At 53.9% G+C, this 17702-nt stretch overlaps 1 protein-coding gene across 5 annotated transcripts in view; it reads left to right on the top strand.

The window, feature by feature from the left end:
• Positions 1–17702, top strand: part of EPHB2 (EPH receptor B2) — a 187536-nt gene that overhangs the window by 15956 nt on the left and 153878 nt on the right. For 2 of the 5 annotated variants that reach the window (XM_084788270.1, XM_084788268.1), the window contains exon 1: positions 14871–15127. The exons of 2 other annotated variants lie outside the window; for them this stretch is intronic. In XM_084788270.1, the coding sequence (XP_084644396.1) occupies positions 14926–15127 (202 nt within the window). In that variant the 5' untranslated portion in view covers positions 14871–14925. Of the gene's footprint in view, positions 1–14870; positions 15128–17702 lie in introns of those variants that run through there. One more of the 5 variants, XM_084788269.1, reaches the window with a different exon arrangement.

Raw genomic sequence — 17702 nt, 5'->3', positions numbered from 1 at the left:
GGCAGCTCAGTATGGAGGCTTGCCTAGCCTCTGTAAGGCCCTTAGGTTCCATCCCCAGCACTGGAAAAACAAACAAACAAACAAAGCGGGAAGATGACGTGCGCAGCCCCCATTAAACGAGCCCCTGTGTGGCTGCTAGCTAACTGTGACAGTGGGAGAGAGAGGTGGAGTTGGGGCAGCAGGACTGTCTCCCCAATCCCCTGCCCAGCCCCCTCCAGTTCTACACACACACACAGAATGCAACCACTTAACCTCTCCGAACTTTGGATTCAGCTTGTTTTGAAGGGGGTCCAATAATCACAACAAAAATAAAATTCTACTTAACTCCTTCCTGCTCTGTATAAGCTTCAGGCTGGAGGTATAGCTCGATTGGTAGAGTGCTTGCCTGGCATGAAAAACGAAACAAAACAAAAACCCCAAAACAACCTCCCCTCCCCCAACCAGGGAGGCAGGCTGCTGTCCCATCCTCATCCCCAGCACCAGATAAACTAGGTGGGTGCACATCTGTAATGCCAGCACTCTGAAAGCGGGAGCAGGAGCCAGGCAGGCTTGAGACCAGCCTGGGAAACTTGAGTCCCCGCTTCAAAGCAAACACACAGACCACACACCCCACTTCCCAAAGGCAGGAATGTTTGTTGTGTCTTGTTTGTAAGTCCCAGTACTTGCCTGGGACATAGCACTTGTTCAGTGAGCATCCACTGAGAGACTAGGTAGTGTCTGTCATTTGCCAGGCCCCTGCCTCCTGTCCCCACACCAAGGTGTCACATGCAGAATCTTGCTTAATGAGCCTCTAATTTCAGTGGTTCTTAGCTTTTTAATTCTGCATTCCCTTAACACGGTTCCTCATGCTGTGGTGACCCTCCCCCACACACACACCATGAAATTATTTTGTTGCTACTCCATAACTGTAATTTTGCTACTGTTGTGAATCGTAATGCAAATATCTGATATGCAGATGGTCTTTGGTGATCTCTCTGGAAAGAGGTCACGACCCACAGGTTGAGAATCCCTGCTTCAGTCACATTGCAGGTGAGGAAACAGCTGTGGTGAGGCTGCCTGAAACTCACTCATGGTCTCAATACCTGGGCAAGAGGAACCATGTAGTCTTGTTAAGGACCTGATGCTAAGGTATCCTTGGATACCTGCTGCAGGACCCAGCACAAAGTGGCTGCAAGAGAGTGTGTCCCAGCGATTGCCGTGCTGTCCCCGTTGCCTTCCCATCTGGAAAGCTTTAGGCTGGTCTTGGTTTGTTGGGGGTTCATCTCTGCGGACCCTCGCACTAGGGGACCTAATCATGATGGGGACCCACACATCCCCGAGGGACAGACAGCCCACTTTCTGCCCCTGCTGTGTCGTCCCCCCCCCCCACTGTTTTCCCAGGAGGCCTTGAATTGGCCCCCTTTAGGGGGTCACCTGCATGATGGCGCCTGGAGGCCCTGGGAAGACCATCTTCACCTTCTTGGTTCCTCTATAGTGCGTGGCCGTCCCAAGGTGCGAGGACCCAGCTGCACGCGGCAGATCAATCTGCCGTTCGTTCCGTCTGCTGCGTACGTGGAGAAACAAACACAGCTGTGTTTATTCCAGAAATTACACGTCATGATAATGTGCCCGCTCTGGATAATGCCTCCCGGTCAGGATCACAGGGGGAGCTGTACCAAGGTGCCTGGAATTCTGCCCCCCCCCTTACATTCTCGATGATAACTAGGGTGTTGGGTAGACCTTGGCCAGCAAAATAGCCCTTAGCCATGGGGCATGCACAGACAGAGTCTCAGAGCATAGGCTTTGAGGGTAGTGGGCGTTGTCACCTGGTAGGGGTGAGGGAAGAAAGGTGGGGGGTGGGGAGAAGAGATGACCGTTGGCCTTAAAACTTCCAAATCCGGAGACTTGAGCCTGATACCCAAAGCACAGCCAGAGTCCCACAGGCCTGCTAGAGGAACGTGGTTCAGGATTGGACTCTGCACCCAATCATGCTGTTTCTCTTAAACATTCTGCGGCTCCCTATTGCTTTAGAGATGGAGCCAACCGTTCCCAGGGGCCCGAGGCCATGTGTTCTGGCTGCTGCCCACACAGCAGTTGTAGCCACTCTGGCCTTTTGATCCCTTACAATCTCTAGGTTTTACCCGCCACAGGACCTTTGCACTGGCTGATCCTTGCAGGTGGGATACTGTTTTGACCTCATTGTCTGGCTAATGCTCATCCATGCCTCACTGTTTTCCGGGGAAGTCTCCCTCCCCCCAGATAATTCTGTAAGCAGCATGTGTCAAAGTCCTAATTTTGAGTTAATCCTTGTCATTGGTCGGCATCCTCTCCATCCTACCATACTGCGAAAGCAGGGGTGATTGCTTTGCTGACCGCTAGATTCCCCAGGCCTACCTTGAGCTGGGCCTGTAGTAGGTGCTCATTTAATGTGTCGGTTGGAAGAATGACTGCCTGAACTCGGTTCCCTGCTCCGTGAAAGGGGGATACGCTTCTGTTTGTTCTTCAGGGTGACAGTTGGCAGAGTGCTGTGACATCCGTCATCTCCCTTTAATTGAACAGACTGGTATTGAAGTCTGCAGGGGCTTGGCACACGGCCAGGCCCCAGGGTGGGGGGGTGTGTGTGGGAGCTGAGGTGGAGCAGGCATCCATCGAGGGCTGCGGCTGTGCACAGCCCCTGGGTAGAGGGGCCCACTGGGGCAGCTTCTCTCCCGTGCAGGCAGAAGAGGCCCCTGGTGCTCACAGAGGGGAAGGGATGTGGAGGGCACATGTGAATCCAGATCTGGTGGATGGGCAGCCAGGGCCTTCCCTACTCCGACCAGATACTGTGATGGGCAGTGCCCGGCCTTGCTGGCCTCTGAGAGAGTTAACAGCCGGGAGACTAGGTTAGCTGTTGGGGATAGCGTGGCTGCTCCACACTGAACTTTGTTTTTCCAGGGTCAGACTTCTGGTGACATGTGTACCACGAAGTGATAAGTGGAAGGTGGGAGGTCAGCTGGGCGGACAGGTGTTTCTAGGCTGAGCAAAATGTGGAGCAGAAAAGGAAGATGAGGAGGGAGAGTCTTGTGGGTGCCAGGGGGGGGGTGCGACAGGTAAGGGACAGCCTGAGCAAAGGCCCTGTTGGCAGGCGTCTGTTAGGAGGCCTGCACAGCTGGACACATAAAGTAAGGGGCTAGAAGCAGGTGGTTGAGGGGAGGGGCCGGGCTGGACTGGTTTCTTCTGTGAGTGAGTTGGTATCAGTGTTGGGGCTTGGTCTAACCTGTGCTTGGAAAGTCAGGGAGGGAGGGGAGCGGAATGGGAGGGGGAGAGTGGGGGGAACCAGACAGGGAGGAGGGTGGTGCCTCACCTGCGCTTTCTTTCCCAGCTGGGACGGCTGCTCTGGGAATTGGAGGCAAACTTGACACAGTTTGTTTCTGGCAATCAGTAGTAGTTTACTGACAGACCCCATGTCGATGAGCTTGCGACTTCAGTGCCTTCCCAGAGGGAGACAAGGGCGGAGAGTGAGGAGGAGCCTGGGCCCTGGCCCTGTCAAGATTCACGGTGACACTGTACACGCCTTTTCCCTCCTAGAACAGGCTGGATTGGAGGGTAGCTGCGGATGGGTTCCAAACCACTCACCTGGTCCTGGTCCCACCCTATGTGACTTTCCCTCTCAGAACTCTATTTTCTTATCTCTAAAGTGCAGTGTAGCAAGGACACCAAACAAAACAAAAATAAAATGACCATCATGTAGAGAAAGAGCCCAGTAGGGAATGCCTTCTATAGGCTGGGCCCCATCTCTGTCTAGTCTTCACTGTGAGGCCCAGGCTTCCCACGTCACCAGTCCTAAGTTTGCCACCCAGGGACCTCAGAGCAGAGCCTCGGCAGCGACAGCCACCCCCAGGAAACAGCGCCCTCTAGTGGAAGGGTTTCACCACCTCTCTGGCCTCCAGGGCTGATGCCTCCCCTTTGCTCGGCTCACTGCTTCCCAGGGCTGTTAGATGAACCAAGGAGCCTGGAAAGAGCTTGGAGGGCGGGGCCTGGCAGAGTCTGGTGGAGTCTGGCTCCCTTCTGCCCGCATGTGTGGGCCAGTTGCCTCCCAAGGGTGGTGGTGGGGGTAGATGTAAAGAGCAGTGGGGGGCCTGGGAAAGGTGAGGGGGCTAAGGAGGGTGTGGTAAGGGATCTGGATGGTTTAGATGGGCGTGGGGGGCCAGAGGGCAGCTGTAATAGTGCTCTCTAATTTTTGAGAGAACCTTTCCCCCATCTTCATATAATTAAGAGTATTTTTAAAATGCCTTGTTGAAATAAAAATAGTTCATTTCCATATGACCTCATTTTATTCCACACCCCACAGTGTACACACACACACACACACACACACACACACACACACACAATTGGGCTTTAGAAAATATTTGTGTGTGTGCACGCATGTGCTTGTGTGTGCGTGTGTGTATGTGTTTGTGCACGTGTGTGTGGGTGGGGGGCTGCTCATGTCCCACTGCATGTGTGTAGAAATCAGAGGACAACCTCTCCTTCCACTGTGCAGCCTAGGGATCAAACTCAGGACATAAGGTTTGGCAGCAAGCCTCTTTTCCAACTAAGCCATCTCGCCTACCCTGTGTGTGTGTGTGTGTGTGTGTGTGTGTATATATATATATATATATATATATATATATATATATATATACATTGAACATTTGTTTATTATGAGTGGGCTTTAGAATTGACTTTTATGCCTCTCATTTGAAGGTTCTTATTTTGCCCAGCTGGTAAATATTGAGGGAACCCTCTTGATTTTCTGACTTGCGGCCAGAGGCCTTGAGCAGCCACGGGTACACGTGTGACCCGGCAGTGTCCGGAGACATAGTCCTTGTCACCCACTGCTGGTGTCAAGACTGAGGCGCGTGTGGTTTTTCACAGTGGCTAGTCCACGCCCTGGCCAGTGTTTCATTGTGCCTTTTGAATACAGATGCAGCCCTGAGGCCTGTCACTCAAATGTGGAGACCGAGGCTCCAGACAAGCGCAAGAGCTTGCTCCGGCTTCCGCCCGAGGGCTGTCCAGATGCCCTGTGCAGATGCTTAGCCCCTTTGTTTTCAGACAGGTAGAGAGACCAAGATCACAGAGGGTAGGGTGACACAGTGAGATGACCAAAGCAAGAAGCCATGTTGGTATGCGGTAGAGGCTGGACTTAGAGGGTTGGCAGGTGCTGAGGTGCTGTGCACAGTCGCTGCTTTGACCACATTAGCTACAGTCTCTCCCTTCAGTCAGGAAGGTCCCCTAGCTCTGGCTGAGGGAGAAAAAGGATGCTGGAATCCCAGCATTTGGGAGGCTGAAGCAGGAGGATTGGAGGGATTGAAGCCAGCCTGGAGTACATAGTGAGGCTGGGCGGGGCTTGAGGGGACGGACGTTAATATCTCTAAAGTGTTCAGTACTTTCCAAAGGCCGCACAGCCTGAAAGTCATAACCAGACACAACCCACAGCCTTCTGGTCTCAAGCTCATGTTCTAGAGCAGTGCACGGACTGGTGAGGGCTGACGAGGCAGAGCCAGGAGCCAACGCAGAGTAACCAGAGTACAACCGCACTCCCATCCCCCATTGCCCACCCCACTCACCCCCTGCCTGCCCCACCCACCCACCCTCATGTACACTGGAGCCCCTTGTGGTCAGGGAGGCCCAAGGCCCTCTCAGGCCGCACTAGGGAGCTGGGGGAACATCCTGCTGCTGCCTGGCTGTGGGCTAAACTTCTTCTCTACCACAGCCCAGGGCAGTTGCCAGTGTCCTGCCACCTTTGGGGCCTCCAGTGGATCTCTAACATCCTGGAGTTAGACAGGAGTGCATTTGCGGCAATAAACACCCAGAGATGTATCTACAGTAGGGATGAGCTTGCCCTTGCTGTGCTTCGTGACTTCTTTGGGCCATAAAGAACTTTGAGAAAATGCTGAAATTGTGAATTATCTTCCAGAAAGTTTTAGGTGTGTGTACACACGCGCGCGCGTGCACACACACACTTTTAGATGTCAGTCCAGGATTCTTCCCAGGTGTTTGTATTTTAACTTTCTATTATGTTTTATTTACCTTGTGTGTGGTGTATGTGTGCGTGTGTGTGTGCGCGCGTGTGTGTGCGTTGTGTGCTCACCCCGTGTGTCATAGCGTGTGTGTAGAAGACAGCTTTCCGGAGTCAGTTCTCTGTTTCCACCATATAGATCCCCTGGATGGACCTCAGGTCGTCAGACTTGATGGCACACACCTTCATGCACTGAGCCATCTGTAGAGCCCTGGCTGGCCTCAGACTTGCTAAGTAGACCAGGCTAGCCTCCAGTAACTTAGAGGGATCCCCCTGCGCCCACCTCCCCGAGTGCAGGATTGCAGGCATGTGCCACTGTCCCTGGCTGCACTTGCTTTTGGTAAGATGAGCTCTCTTTCTATGTAGCCCCAAGTGGACTTAGACTGAAATCCTCCTGTCCCAGACTCCTAAGTATGGGATTACTAAGTATGGGATTACCTTTGCAAAACAGGGAAACTGAGGCTGTAAGAGGGAGCACAGGAAGGTCTGAGCCAGCCCTGCTTGGCTGTGGAAGCCATGTCCCTGTGCACCGTGGCTATGGGAACAACCTTATTGCTGCTGTCTCCTTGTGGTCAGGCCAGAGCTCTGTGGGAGTCAGTGATAATTTCTACCTTAGGAGGAGGGGCAGGATGAGAAGCCTGCTTCCTCAGGATGGGGAGTCCCCTGGAGACTGGACAGGGTCCCCTGGTCTCCTGCCTTATGCTGAAGTCTGAATCTCTCCTCCTCCATGTGATGAAGAATCTGCCATCTGCTTTCTGTTAACTGAACAGTCCAGTGTACAGGAGGGTCTTGTGTAGTGGTTAAGCATGAAGCCCTTAGCAGTTCGAATCCTGGGTTCAAATCCTGCCTCGGTCCCTTCATGCTGTGTGACCTCTTGAGGGCTGCATTGCCTTTCTGAGCCTTAGTTCCCCCTTGAGTACAATGAGATGACAGTCTAGCACAGAAACACCAAGCCTGGCACAGTGGGATCTGCTAGAGATGGTGTCAGGTGCTGATGGGTGCAGTGGAGAATGCCTGTTTCGTGTGCTCAGGGTCCAAGAACGCCATCATCAAAGACAAAGATAATGGTAGTCGACCAAGCAGATTGGTGTGGGGAGTAGGGCACAGAGCCACCCCCAGTGTCACAAAGTCTATATGCCCTCTGAAGTTTCCTGACAGGGCTCGCAGTCTCCTTCATGGCAAAAGAGGAGAGGCTCTTGAACCATCTCCCCCCCACCCCAGGGACAGCATTGGCCACCATGTTGGCCCCATGTGATTCCCCAGAGGGTGGGAAGGTGGCGGGGTGGCAGGGGGTGGGGCAGTCTGGTTCCCATGGACCTCAGGAGGAGGTCCTAGGGCAGGCTTCAGGACACTGGGCAGGGTCAGCACAGATAAAGAAGCTGCCTGCCCTCCAAGCCGGGGGCGGGACTTATTTGTCAGAAGGAAGCCTTTCTTCCCAGGACTGTGGGAGGCCCCTGGGATAATAGCGCCTCCAACCAGAGGGCTGGGCCCCAGCCTATCCCAAGCCAGTGGCCCCTCAGAGCCCCGTAGGAGGAGTGGTTTGGGAACAACTCAGCAGTAAGTCACCTTGGCAATGGCCTCTGTGTAGAGAATCCCGAGGCAGAAATACAAGCAGAACCTTGGGATTCTGTGAGGCCATTAGGAATCAATGGGCCCAGGCAGTACCTCAGTTTCCTAGTCGGCCTGGAGTTCCAAGGAGACAGACCCCTGTGGGCTAGAGCTGGCTGTGCCTAGATTCTCCCCCTGGCCACACCCACACCCCTTCATTCGTCCCTACAGTGGCCACCTGCCCTCAGTCCTCGCCCTTCCTTTCCCTGACCTTATTGGTGACAGCAGGACCAGGAGGTCAGCCCTCATTATATGCCTCTGTTCTTTGTTGTTGACTAAAAGCCACCAACGTGTCTCTGTGTGTGTGTGTGTGTGTGTGTGTGTGTGTGTGTGTGTGTGTGTGTGTGTGTGTGTGTGTAGGGGAGAGGGAAACCCAGCTGCTTAAGGGCCTGGCCTCTGGGTGGGAGTGAGGGGGAACAGCTGCTTAAGGGCCTGGGGAAGTCATCCCTGGTCATTCTCACCCACGAAATAATCTTCACACATCTGTGTCACAAGCCCCAAGCCCCACCCCGACCCCCCCCCCCAATTCTTTTATTCAGGCCGTAGCTGCTGTCCTCTCAATTCTGTGCAGTCAACTCCTACTCATCCTTCAAGGCCCGGGCACATCAATGCAGTGTCCACGCCTTAGCGTATCTTGCTCCATACCTGCCCCTGGCCTTCAACCCACAGCTGTTTTACAATTTCTTCCACATCCTCCTCCTCCTCCTCCTCCTCTACTAGACAGGAATGTGGATCTTCTCGACTCAGATCCTGGTTCCTTAGTGCAGAGCACAGGGCCGTTCCCAGCAGGTTCTTAACCCATGTTTTATGAATGAGGGAATACACGGTCTGCCCCTAAAAATAACTTCCCCTCAATCCTAGAGGCTTTTACAACTCAGTGTGACACACAACCCCTCCCCCCACCAGCCCGTGTAGGTGGGAGGAAGTGATCAAAATAGGCTGTTCTCACGCTTTCTAGACCCGATCAAGCCGGATGAAGCTGCTCTTGGGGGTGATGGGACCCCCAAATCTCCAGTTTGGGTAAGGGGGTCGGGAGCTGTGGCTCAGCCCCCACTTTGGGGACAGCTTGTACAGAGCTCGGATGACTGTTGGCTCTGGGGAACCTAGCTCGGTTTCCTTTCCTCGCTTGGTGTGTGTGTGTGTGTGTGTGTGTGTGTGTGTGTGTGTGTGTGTGTGTATGCGTGTGTGAGTGCGTGAGTGTAGACACCAGACATCAAATGTCTTCCTCTCTCTCCACCGTATTTTTTGAAGTGGGGTCTCACTGAACTGAAATGTCACCAGTACATTAGACTGGCTGCCAGCAAGCCCAGTACCTTCCCATCTGTGTTTCCCCAGCCTTGGGATTATACGGGTGCACCATCTTACCTCATTTCCTTGCAAACTCAGGACCTCAGGCTTGTGTGGCAGGCATGTTCCGAACCAAGCCATCCCCAAGCCCGTTCCTTCCTGGCCTCTGCCTCTGTCTGTCTCCAGAATCCTAAGAGCCCCTGGTCCCCAAGCCCTCAAGTGTGTCACCATGCTGATGGTGGTGAGATGGCACTTCTGTCTCTGAGCAGCTTGGCCCCTGCTGGTCTCATGTAGCCCTTGTGTCCTCATAGTGCAGATGAGGAAATTGAGACTATGGAAGCAATGTGGCTTTCCAGTGGTCATCTCTGCTGGGCAGAGCCAGGACTTCAGTCTCCAGGAGAGTCTTTGTCCATCCACCCATCCATCTACCTGTCCATCCATCCACCCACCCATCCATCCATCCATTCACCCATCCACCCACTCACTCATCCATCCACCCACTCACTCATCCATCCACCCACTCACCCACCCACCCATCCATCCATCCATCCGTTCATCCACCCATCTATCCACCCACCCACCTACCCACCCATCCATCCATCCACCCATCTATCTATCCATCCATCCATCCATCCATCTATCCATCCATCCATCCACCCACCCACCTATCCATCCATCCATCCATCTGTCCGTCCATCCATCTAGTGATCATTTTAACACACACATGCTGTCGCCTGCTTTAGTCACTTATTTATGTCTGTGCTAAACAGTTGCTTTCTGAAGACCTACTAGGTGTCAGGCCTTTGCCACAGAGGTTTTGGGAGGCAAGGCTTGCCACAAGCTCTGAAGGTGGCATGGGCATGTGGGAGAGGCATTCACTAGGGCAGGACGCCCCCTTGTCCTCTGAAGATCAGACTTGTCTGTGACCCTGCATCGTGTGTGTTCAGGAAGGTTGGGGTGGCCGTGAGCCAGCATGCTGTGGGGGCTCTATTGGCTCCATGGGCCACACTTGGGTCCCAGTAATTTTGAGAGACAAACACATACACACACACACTGATGTATATACATATGTATGTATGTATGTATGCATGTATGTATATAATGTGTATGTATATATAAAGAAGGGAGTCTCATGTGGTTCAGCCCGGCATCAACCTCCATATGTAGCCAAGTATGACCCTGAACTAATGATTCTTCTCTCTCTGCCTCTGGAGTGCTGGGAGTGCTGGGGTTGCACAGATCATCACATCTGGTTTTTGTTGTGCCAGGGGTAGAACCCAGGGCCTCATGCACACTAGGCACTCTACCAACTAAGCTGCACAACCACTCCTCCTCGTGCACTTTCTCCATATTGTCACTGTCCCTCGTATGTTTCTGAACCAGATACCACTGACTGGGCTGTCCAAGGCGGCAGAGACTCAGCCCTGTAAAAATCTGGAGACATGCCCATACACACGGGCATCCAGGTATCCCAAGCTGGTTCCCTCCAGAGCATCGCTCCAAGTGGAGGCAGTGAGAGAGCCACGAGAAACGAGCATGCTCCTCCTCCAACCCCGCATGGCTTTGCCCTGATTCACAGCCTGACGCTGCAGAAAGGGTGCTGGCTGCGGGAGGGGCTGCCCGGAGTTTGTGGTTTTGAACTCAGAGGAGAATTCCCTCATCGGCTCAGGGTAGGATGACTTACTTGTTGAGAGAGACATTTTTACAAAATAAATCCTCAGAGAAGCCAGGCGCTGAGGCCCGGGGGCCTGGCGAGGGATTATTTAAATAAACCCTGTTTTTGAAGCCTCGGGGGCCCAAATGATCTGCTTGAGCCTTTGGTTACTTCTTTGTACTCAGTTTATGGTCCTCACTGACCCTGAGACAGTTTTCCTTGGAGGCAGCAGGCCCTCTTCCTGGGTGAGAGCTCTGCCCTTTGGGGTCTCTATAACTCTTTATTGAGGAGGTGTCAACCTCTCTCTCTCTCTCTCTCTCTCTCTCTCTCTCTCTCTCTCTCTCTCTCTTTTGGTTTTTCAAGACAGGGTTTCTCTGTGTAGCCTTGGCTATCCTGGAACTCACTGTGTAGACCTGGCTGGCCTGGAACTCATAGAGATCCCCCTGCCTCTGCTTCCCAAGTGCTGGGATTAAAGGCGTGCGCCACCACCGTCCCAGCCTCTCTCTCACTTTTAAGCAAGATTATTATCAATAGCATAGTTCACTCTTTGTGAGGATGTACTTGCTGCCCATTGCATGTTAAGGACCCCAGGCTATGGTCTGTGGAATGTTCATGTACCCCCTGATGGTCACAGTGTCCTCATATCCCTTAATAAGGCAGGTTTGTGGCCCGGGGATTCCATACAGCTCTCTCAGGCTGGAATAGCACCAGAATGGCTAGGAATGTTCTGGGCCTTTCTGGGCCTCATTGCAAACTTGCCCCTTCATATGAAACTGAGGCTCCTGTAGCCAGGCACCTCGAACTTGCTATGCAGCTGAGGTTGACCTTGGACTTCCTCATGTTCCTGCCTCTGCCTCCCAAGTGCTGGGGTTACAGGCATGCACCACTGTATCCGTTTTTATGAGGTGTTGGAGATCAAACCCAGGCCATTGACTGTGCTAGGCAAACACTCTAGCACACCACTCTGCACATTTCTAAGTGTCCCCTGGGGGCCACCATGCCCAAGAGAGACCCACTGGTGACTGCAGCCTCAAATCTGGGTCCCTGAGTCTCTTGTCTGCATGAGCTCGGACTCAGTTCTCTTCCTTGGTCTCTGCCTAGGTTCCCCGTGTCTCTCTGTCTTCGCCGCCTTTCCCCATGATCCATTGCCCAGAGCTGTTGGTGGCAGCATCAACTTAGACAGTGTCTTCAGCTCCCATTCATTTTTCTCACCAGTGGTGGTAGAAGGCAGGTCCCACCCCTACAGACACCCTCTTTCTTCCCGAACCAGCAGCGGCCAGGCCAACAAAGATGTCTTTGGACAGACCCAGCAGGAGGCTGAAGGTGGGCATTGGGATCACCTAGCCCTGGAGACGTCGGTCCTTGGATCCTGTCTGAGTGCCTTGCTCTGGGATTTGTCTGGCTACCCTGACACCCCCATTTTATTATCCTGCTAAATAAATGCCTGAAGACACTTCCGCAGAGCTGGGACAGCCTGGCTGCCCTCCTCCACCCGCCCCCTCGTCTCCCTCTTATCTAAATCCCGAGCCCTCCTGTCTCTCCTCTGGAGATAAGCGTCGCTCCACGGATGTCTGTACATGTCCTGGGCACACAGTAGGCACTTAGCCACTAGCCAGGGTGGGCGGCTCAGGCCATCTGCCTGTGCTGTCGGCATGTTTGGAATGCACGTTTGGAATGGGAAGTCAGGGTGCTGCCCCTCTCCACCTGCTCTGTTTTCCCCCCAGAAACCCACCCTCTCACCTTTCCTTGAGGGTAGTCACCTGCCTGAGCACACCTAGGTCTTGGGGGCTCTGCTTTCCTGCTTCAGAGTAAGGAAGCCAGACTCAGTCTGGTTCCGGGGAAGCCCTGGCTCAGCATGGGCCTCTGAGGCCCATGCACACAGTCAACATCACACCTACAGATGGGGAAACTGAGGCTCCCTGAGAAGGTGAACGGGCAGACAGGATCCAAGCCAGTCCAGAGTCCTGTCCCTGGCTTAGTCCTTGGAGCTGGGGGCTGTGCTGGCCCCAGGAAATGTTCAGAGTGGCGAGTCACTTGCTAAAGTAGGAGGAGGCCCAGGAGAGGCAGGCTGGAGTCAGACTGCATTCACAGTGGGCCTTGTGCCAGAGCAGAAGGAGGCAGGAAGAAAGGGGGAGCAAGGCTGGAAATACAGTGTCCCACCCAGATTAAGAGAGCCAGCATGGGGTTGGTTTTTTTTTTTTTTTAAGAGTTATTTATTTTGTATACGGCGTTCTGCCTGCAGACCAGAAGATGGCACCAGATCTCATTATAGATGGCTATGAGCCACCATATAGGTGCTGGGAATTGAACTCAGGACCTTTGGAAGAGCAGCCAGTGCTCATAACCTCTGAGCCATCCCTCCAGCCCCAGCATGGGACTGTTATGCCGTAGCATTTGTGGGCGGAGAGGTCCAAGTGCCAGGTTTCTCCCAGCATCCCTTGCTCTAGTTAATGGTGACATCAGGGACAAAAGTTCCCCGGGCTGGCCTTGAACTCAGGATCCTCCAGCCTCAGCCTCCTAAGTGGTTGACATAGCAGGCTTCAGCCTCCAGACCTGGTCTTCTCACTCCTGTCTTAGAGCCTGTCTTGCCTCGCCTTCCACTCTCCCATTGGTGGCCCATGTAGGAACCCTTGACTATTTCCACGAACCACCCCACCAGGTGAGGAAGCTATGTTCTGACCAAATGCTAGCCAGAGTTGTGCACCTGCTCTGAGTCTGTGCTTCACCAGGGGTGAAGCTGGGGTGTCCTTGTGACCCCCAGAACCTGTAGGCAGGTCAGAAGGTCCTGACAGATTTGAGACAACTATACTGTGGATGGTGACTTTTTTTTTTTTTGTGGGCGTGGGATAGTGGTGGTCAGGGACGGCTTCCTGGAAGAGGTGGTTCTGGGTAGAATCCTCCAGGATGGCAGGAGCTGGCTTGGCTCACAGGGTGGGGATGGCACCCACAGGCATTGGGAGCCACTCTGATGGAGGCCCAGCAGGAGCATGTGTTTCTTCAGGCGGTTCAAAGGAGATTGAGACAGAGGGGAAGGGCGTGGTGGAGCCCTGGGTGGGTGGCTTTGCTTGGGAGCATCCAGAAGCCAGCCTGGCTTTTTGTGGGGGAGGTGGTGGGTCAGCCTTTGCAGTGCAAAGCCGAGTGTCCTGGGGCTGGCCACCCACTGTGTCCCACCTCCCAGGCCTTGGGAAGCCCTTCCAAATCCAGACCTCCTGCAAGGAAGAAGTGGGTCAGAGCGACGCCCAGAGTCATCCCCCGCGACCCCCCCCCAATCCCGAATCCCAGTGACCCTTCCCTCCGGAGAAAGGAGGGGCCCGGACGTAGACCAGGCCTGTCCAGGCCTCGTCCACACGTCCTCACTTCCCACTAAGGACTCTGATTGCAGCCTCCGCCTCGGATGTGACCCCTCTTCCCGGCGGCCCATGTCTTCCCGCCTTCTGGAAGGCAGTTGAGACACACCCTGCCGTGCCTTCCACCTAAGGGTGCTCCAAGTGGACATAAAGGATGCAGGGGCAGTTTCTAGAGCCAGCAAGCTCTTCCCAAGCCTCTTGTTTTTACAAAAGGCCCAGGGGAGGGGTGCCGGGGTGCGGGGGGGCGGATTGACTGGCCTCAGGTCAAACAGCAAGTGAGAGGCAGGGTTGAGATTGAAACTTGGGTTTCTGCCATGGCTGCTTGGTACCAGAGACAGTCCGCTGCCCTCTCCTCATCTCCAAGCTAGGAACTTTGCATGGCTTGTCCTGGTCTACCTGTTTCAGTCGGTAACCACCTGTGAACCAAGTGCAGGCCTAGGCCAGGCTAACTGTAGTCGTAAGGGTTACAATGTTCAGCTAGGTCCCTGAGCCAACGTACTATGCTAAGTACCTACCTGGATTAGGTCACTTAAACCTTGAGGGTGTTCCAGGTAGGGAAGTGGTTTGCAAAGGCAGGTGACCAGCCACTCTCTATGTCAATTCACAGGGCAAACCCAGAGGATCTGTGACCCTCAAAGCCGAGGCCCTAATGGCGTACATAGCCAGAGGCTGGGTGGAAAGGGTCCACATGACTCACCTACCCAGGGAAGCAGTGTAAACACTGTGTGGTGTGGCATGTGGCGGTGAGCTGGCATTGCCAGACCCCCAGTCATCCAGGTCTGTCACTAGAGACAGCCAGTGGGAGAACAGGCAGACACCTTCAGCACCTCCCCCACCCCTCACCCCCCACCTCCCACCGCGAGGGGGCAGCCTCATGAGCCATGAGCCACTCCTCACCTGAAAGGGACTTGTTTACCTACTCTGGTGGGTGACATGAGCTCAGGAACCTGTCGCGCCAGGTTTGTGCCCAGAAGCTGAGCCGCCGCCGTCTGCTTGGGAAAGGGACAATGGGTCTGGGCAGTCCCTTGGCTGTCACTGAGGAGCTGTGCACATTTGGGCAGGCTGCTTCACCTCTCTGTGCCACCTCGATGGAAAAACCACGTGCCCCAGAGGACACTGTCATGGGTGAGAACGAGGGTAGCTCTCAAGTTTCCCCGTTCAAATCCTGGCTTGCCACAGATCACCTACTCTCGTTGAAAACTGGAGCAGGTAATTTTCTCTGTGTCATGGTGGCTACGAAGTGTCCCCCGCAGCTTTGAACGTGGAGAGCGGATTGAATGCTCACTCTCCTTATTTCCGTTCATCTTCCCATCGGGTGCTTCCTTTCTCTCCTTGGCTTCCGGGAAGCCAGGGTTCGAGGGCACGTTCTCCTTCCCTTTCCTGGACAGACCACCGTGTGTGCTTCCTCTCGCTAGACGTGTGGGTTATGTTCCCTCCGCTTGTCTCTGGAGTACCCGGCAGGATTGCTTGGCTGTGGTCTCTCTCTTATTCCTTTGTGCTTTGATGACTACCAGCCTTGGTGACCTCCTGGGAAGGAGAGCTGAAGACAGAGACTGTGGTATGCATTTCCTTCTAGACTCTTCTGTCCCAACGGAGGAACCCAGTGCCGGGCTCCTCAAGAGTAGTGAGTAGAAACCAGAAGTGAAACTGAGGGACTCAGACTGAGGTGACATTTCAGGGGTCCCTGGGTAGTCTGCTGCATCATATCCCACGTCCCGTCATTCCTGACTGAAAAGGTGTCTGTCCTCGTCCCTCAGTGAGGGAAAGGGGAGAGGGGTGTCAGGCCTGCCCATCCACAGGGGTCTCCTGAGTTCAACTGAGCCTTGAGTCTGAGATTTGTGTTGGAGTCTATGGAGGTCAGGTGCTCCTGGCCCTATAAGAACACCCCAATAGACAGGCAGGCAGGTGGAGAACACATCGGCTTCTAGGGTCCCACTTGATGCATTAAATTCCACAGAACTTTCTATAAGATTTTATTTATAACACTAGCAACCGTCATTCATTGAGCGTGATGCGCCCAGCACAGCACTAAGCCCTCAGGACCCTGACATTGAGCTACTCCCACGGTCCCTCTTACGATGTCGGCTTGACGTCTGTTCAGCCCACGAGACAATGGAACAGAGCAGGACACGACACAGCTCGAGAGCATGAGTGAAATTTCAAGCTCAGAGTCCACGCTCCTAGATTCTGCCTGGCGGCGTCCTTGGGGGAGCACACAGGAGGAAGGTTCATACAGGGGCCAAACAGTAAAATCCTGGTCAAGCCAGGCTAGAACTGAGGAGGAGGAAGATGGGAGTGAGGAGGAGGGGAGCAGCTAGCGGGCAAGGATGGGGTACCACTGGCTTGCTCTCTCCTCCCCTGGAGTCCTGGGTCGCGGGAGCCAGACCTCAGACATGCCGCCGTGTTCATGTTTACCAAGGTGGCGGGCAGAGATGGCTGAGGGGAACAGGGAAGTGGCATTGAATAACGCTGAGTCACTGGGTGAGAAAGTCCCCGTCCCAGTCCCCCCACACCTGCCGATTACTCACACTCAGGGAGAAAGTCTGCTGCCTGCCAAAGCGTCTCCAACACCTCTCTGACAGCTTCTAATCTTCTTTTCACTGGAGAAAGCTAGTCTCCAGCTCAGACCTGCTGCAGAGCCTGCTAGGGGCCAGAATCCCAGGGTATCTCCTTGGTGGGTTGTGCGAAGTTCAGCAGGGGCATTTTTATGTTGCAAACACACACATGCACACGCTCGCATGTACACACACACACACACACACACACACACACACACACACACACACACACGATGCTTGCATTTCAACCACCTTATAGCCTTGGCTGTCAGTTGAGTAAGCCAAGGCACAGAGAGGCACAGGCGACTTGCCTGAGGTTGCATGTCTGGCTGTGTGTTAGATCATAAACCAAGGCAGTCATCTTCAGAATCTAAACTCCCTCAGATTAGAAGGCTTAGTGCTTTCTTGTTACGGTACTAACCTGATTTTTCCTTTACTAATGAATTTATTTCAGTAAAAATAGGTGAGTCATTTTGAAGGTAAAACCTAGTTTGTGTGATGACACAGACGCTACTGAATTTAGAAGAAGGCCAGCCAGCGGAGCCTCTCATTGGCTGAAAAGGACACTTGGAACTCAGAGAGGGAAAAGGACCTAACAACAGTTGCACAGCACTGTGAGTGGCCCGGGCAGCTAGGAGTGGCCTTTACCTACCACCCACACTGTCTGCTTCCTGTGCCCTAAGCTGAGGCACTTGGACAAGAGTGTGGAGTATACTCTCCTGCCCAGGAGTGTCCCGGTAATATCACAGATGCTCCTGGCATGGCATGGATAGGCAGGCCCAGTCAGTTGTCATCACTGCTGAGTCCCCTTGCATCTGTGTGTCGCCTTCTCTCCCAAGGCCCACGCTTGGGTGGGAGCCAGGAGCTCTGGCTTGAGCCAGTTCCTCACACCCACCCCCAGGCCATTCTAGAAACTTCTGTGGCCCCAGCCTTGGGAAATGTGAGCTTACCCAGACTCAGACCCTAGTTCTGGCCCCTGTTGACCCTCCTCAGGATGGCTGGCCCTCAGAGCCCAGCTGGCCTTATGTTCCCTGGGTCTGGAAGGACATGGGAGGTCAAGCGAGCCTGCCCCATAGAAGGCAAGCTGTGCCTTCGCTTGTCTTTCTCTCTGAGTCACCTTGCCACAGGGCCCGTTTCTGTATCACGGAAGCTGCCAGGTTGCCCTTCTGTTCCATGAGAGTCCCAGGAAGCAGGTCACTTATGAGGCTCAATGGCAGAAACAGGGA

The sequence above is a fragment of the Acomys minous genome, assembly GCF_964271855.1.
Source record: "Acomys minous genome assembly, chromosome: 6".
NCBI classification, from domain to species: domain Eukaryota; kingdom Metazoa; phylum Chordata; class Mammalia; order Rodentia; family Muridae; genus Acomys; species Acomys minous.
Note: the sequence above shows the minus strand (reverse complement) of the source record. Positions and strands in the feature narration are given on the sequence as shown.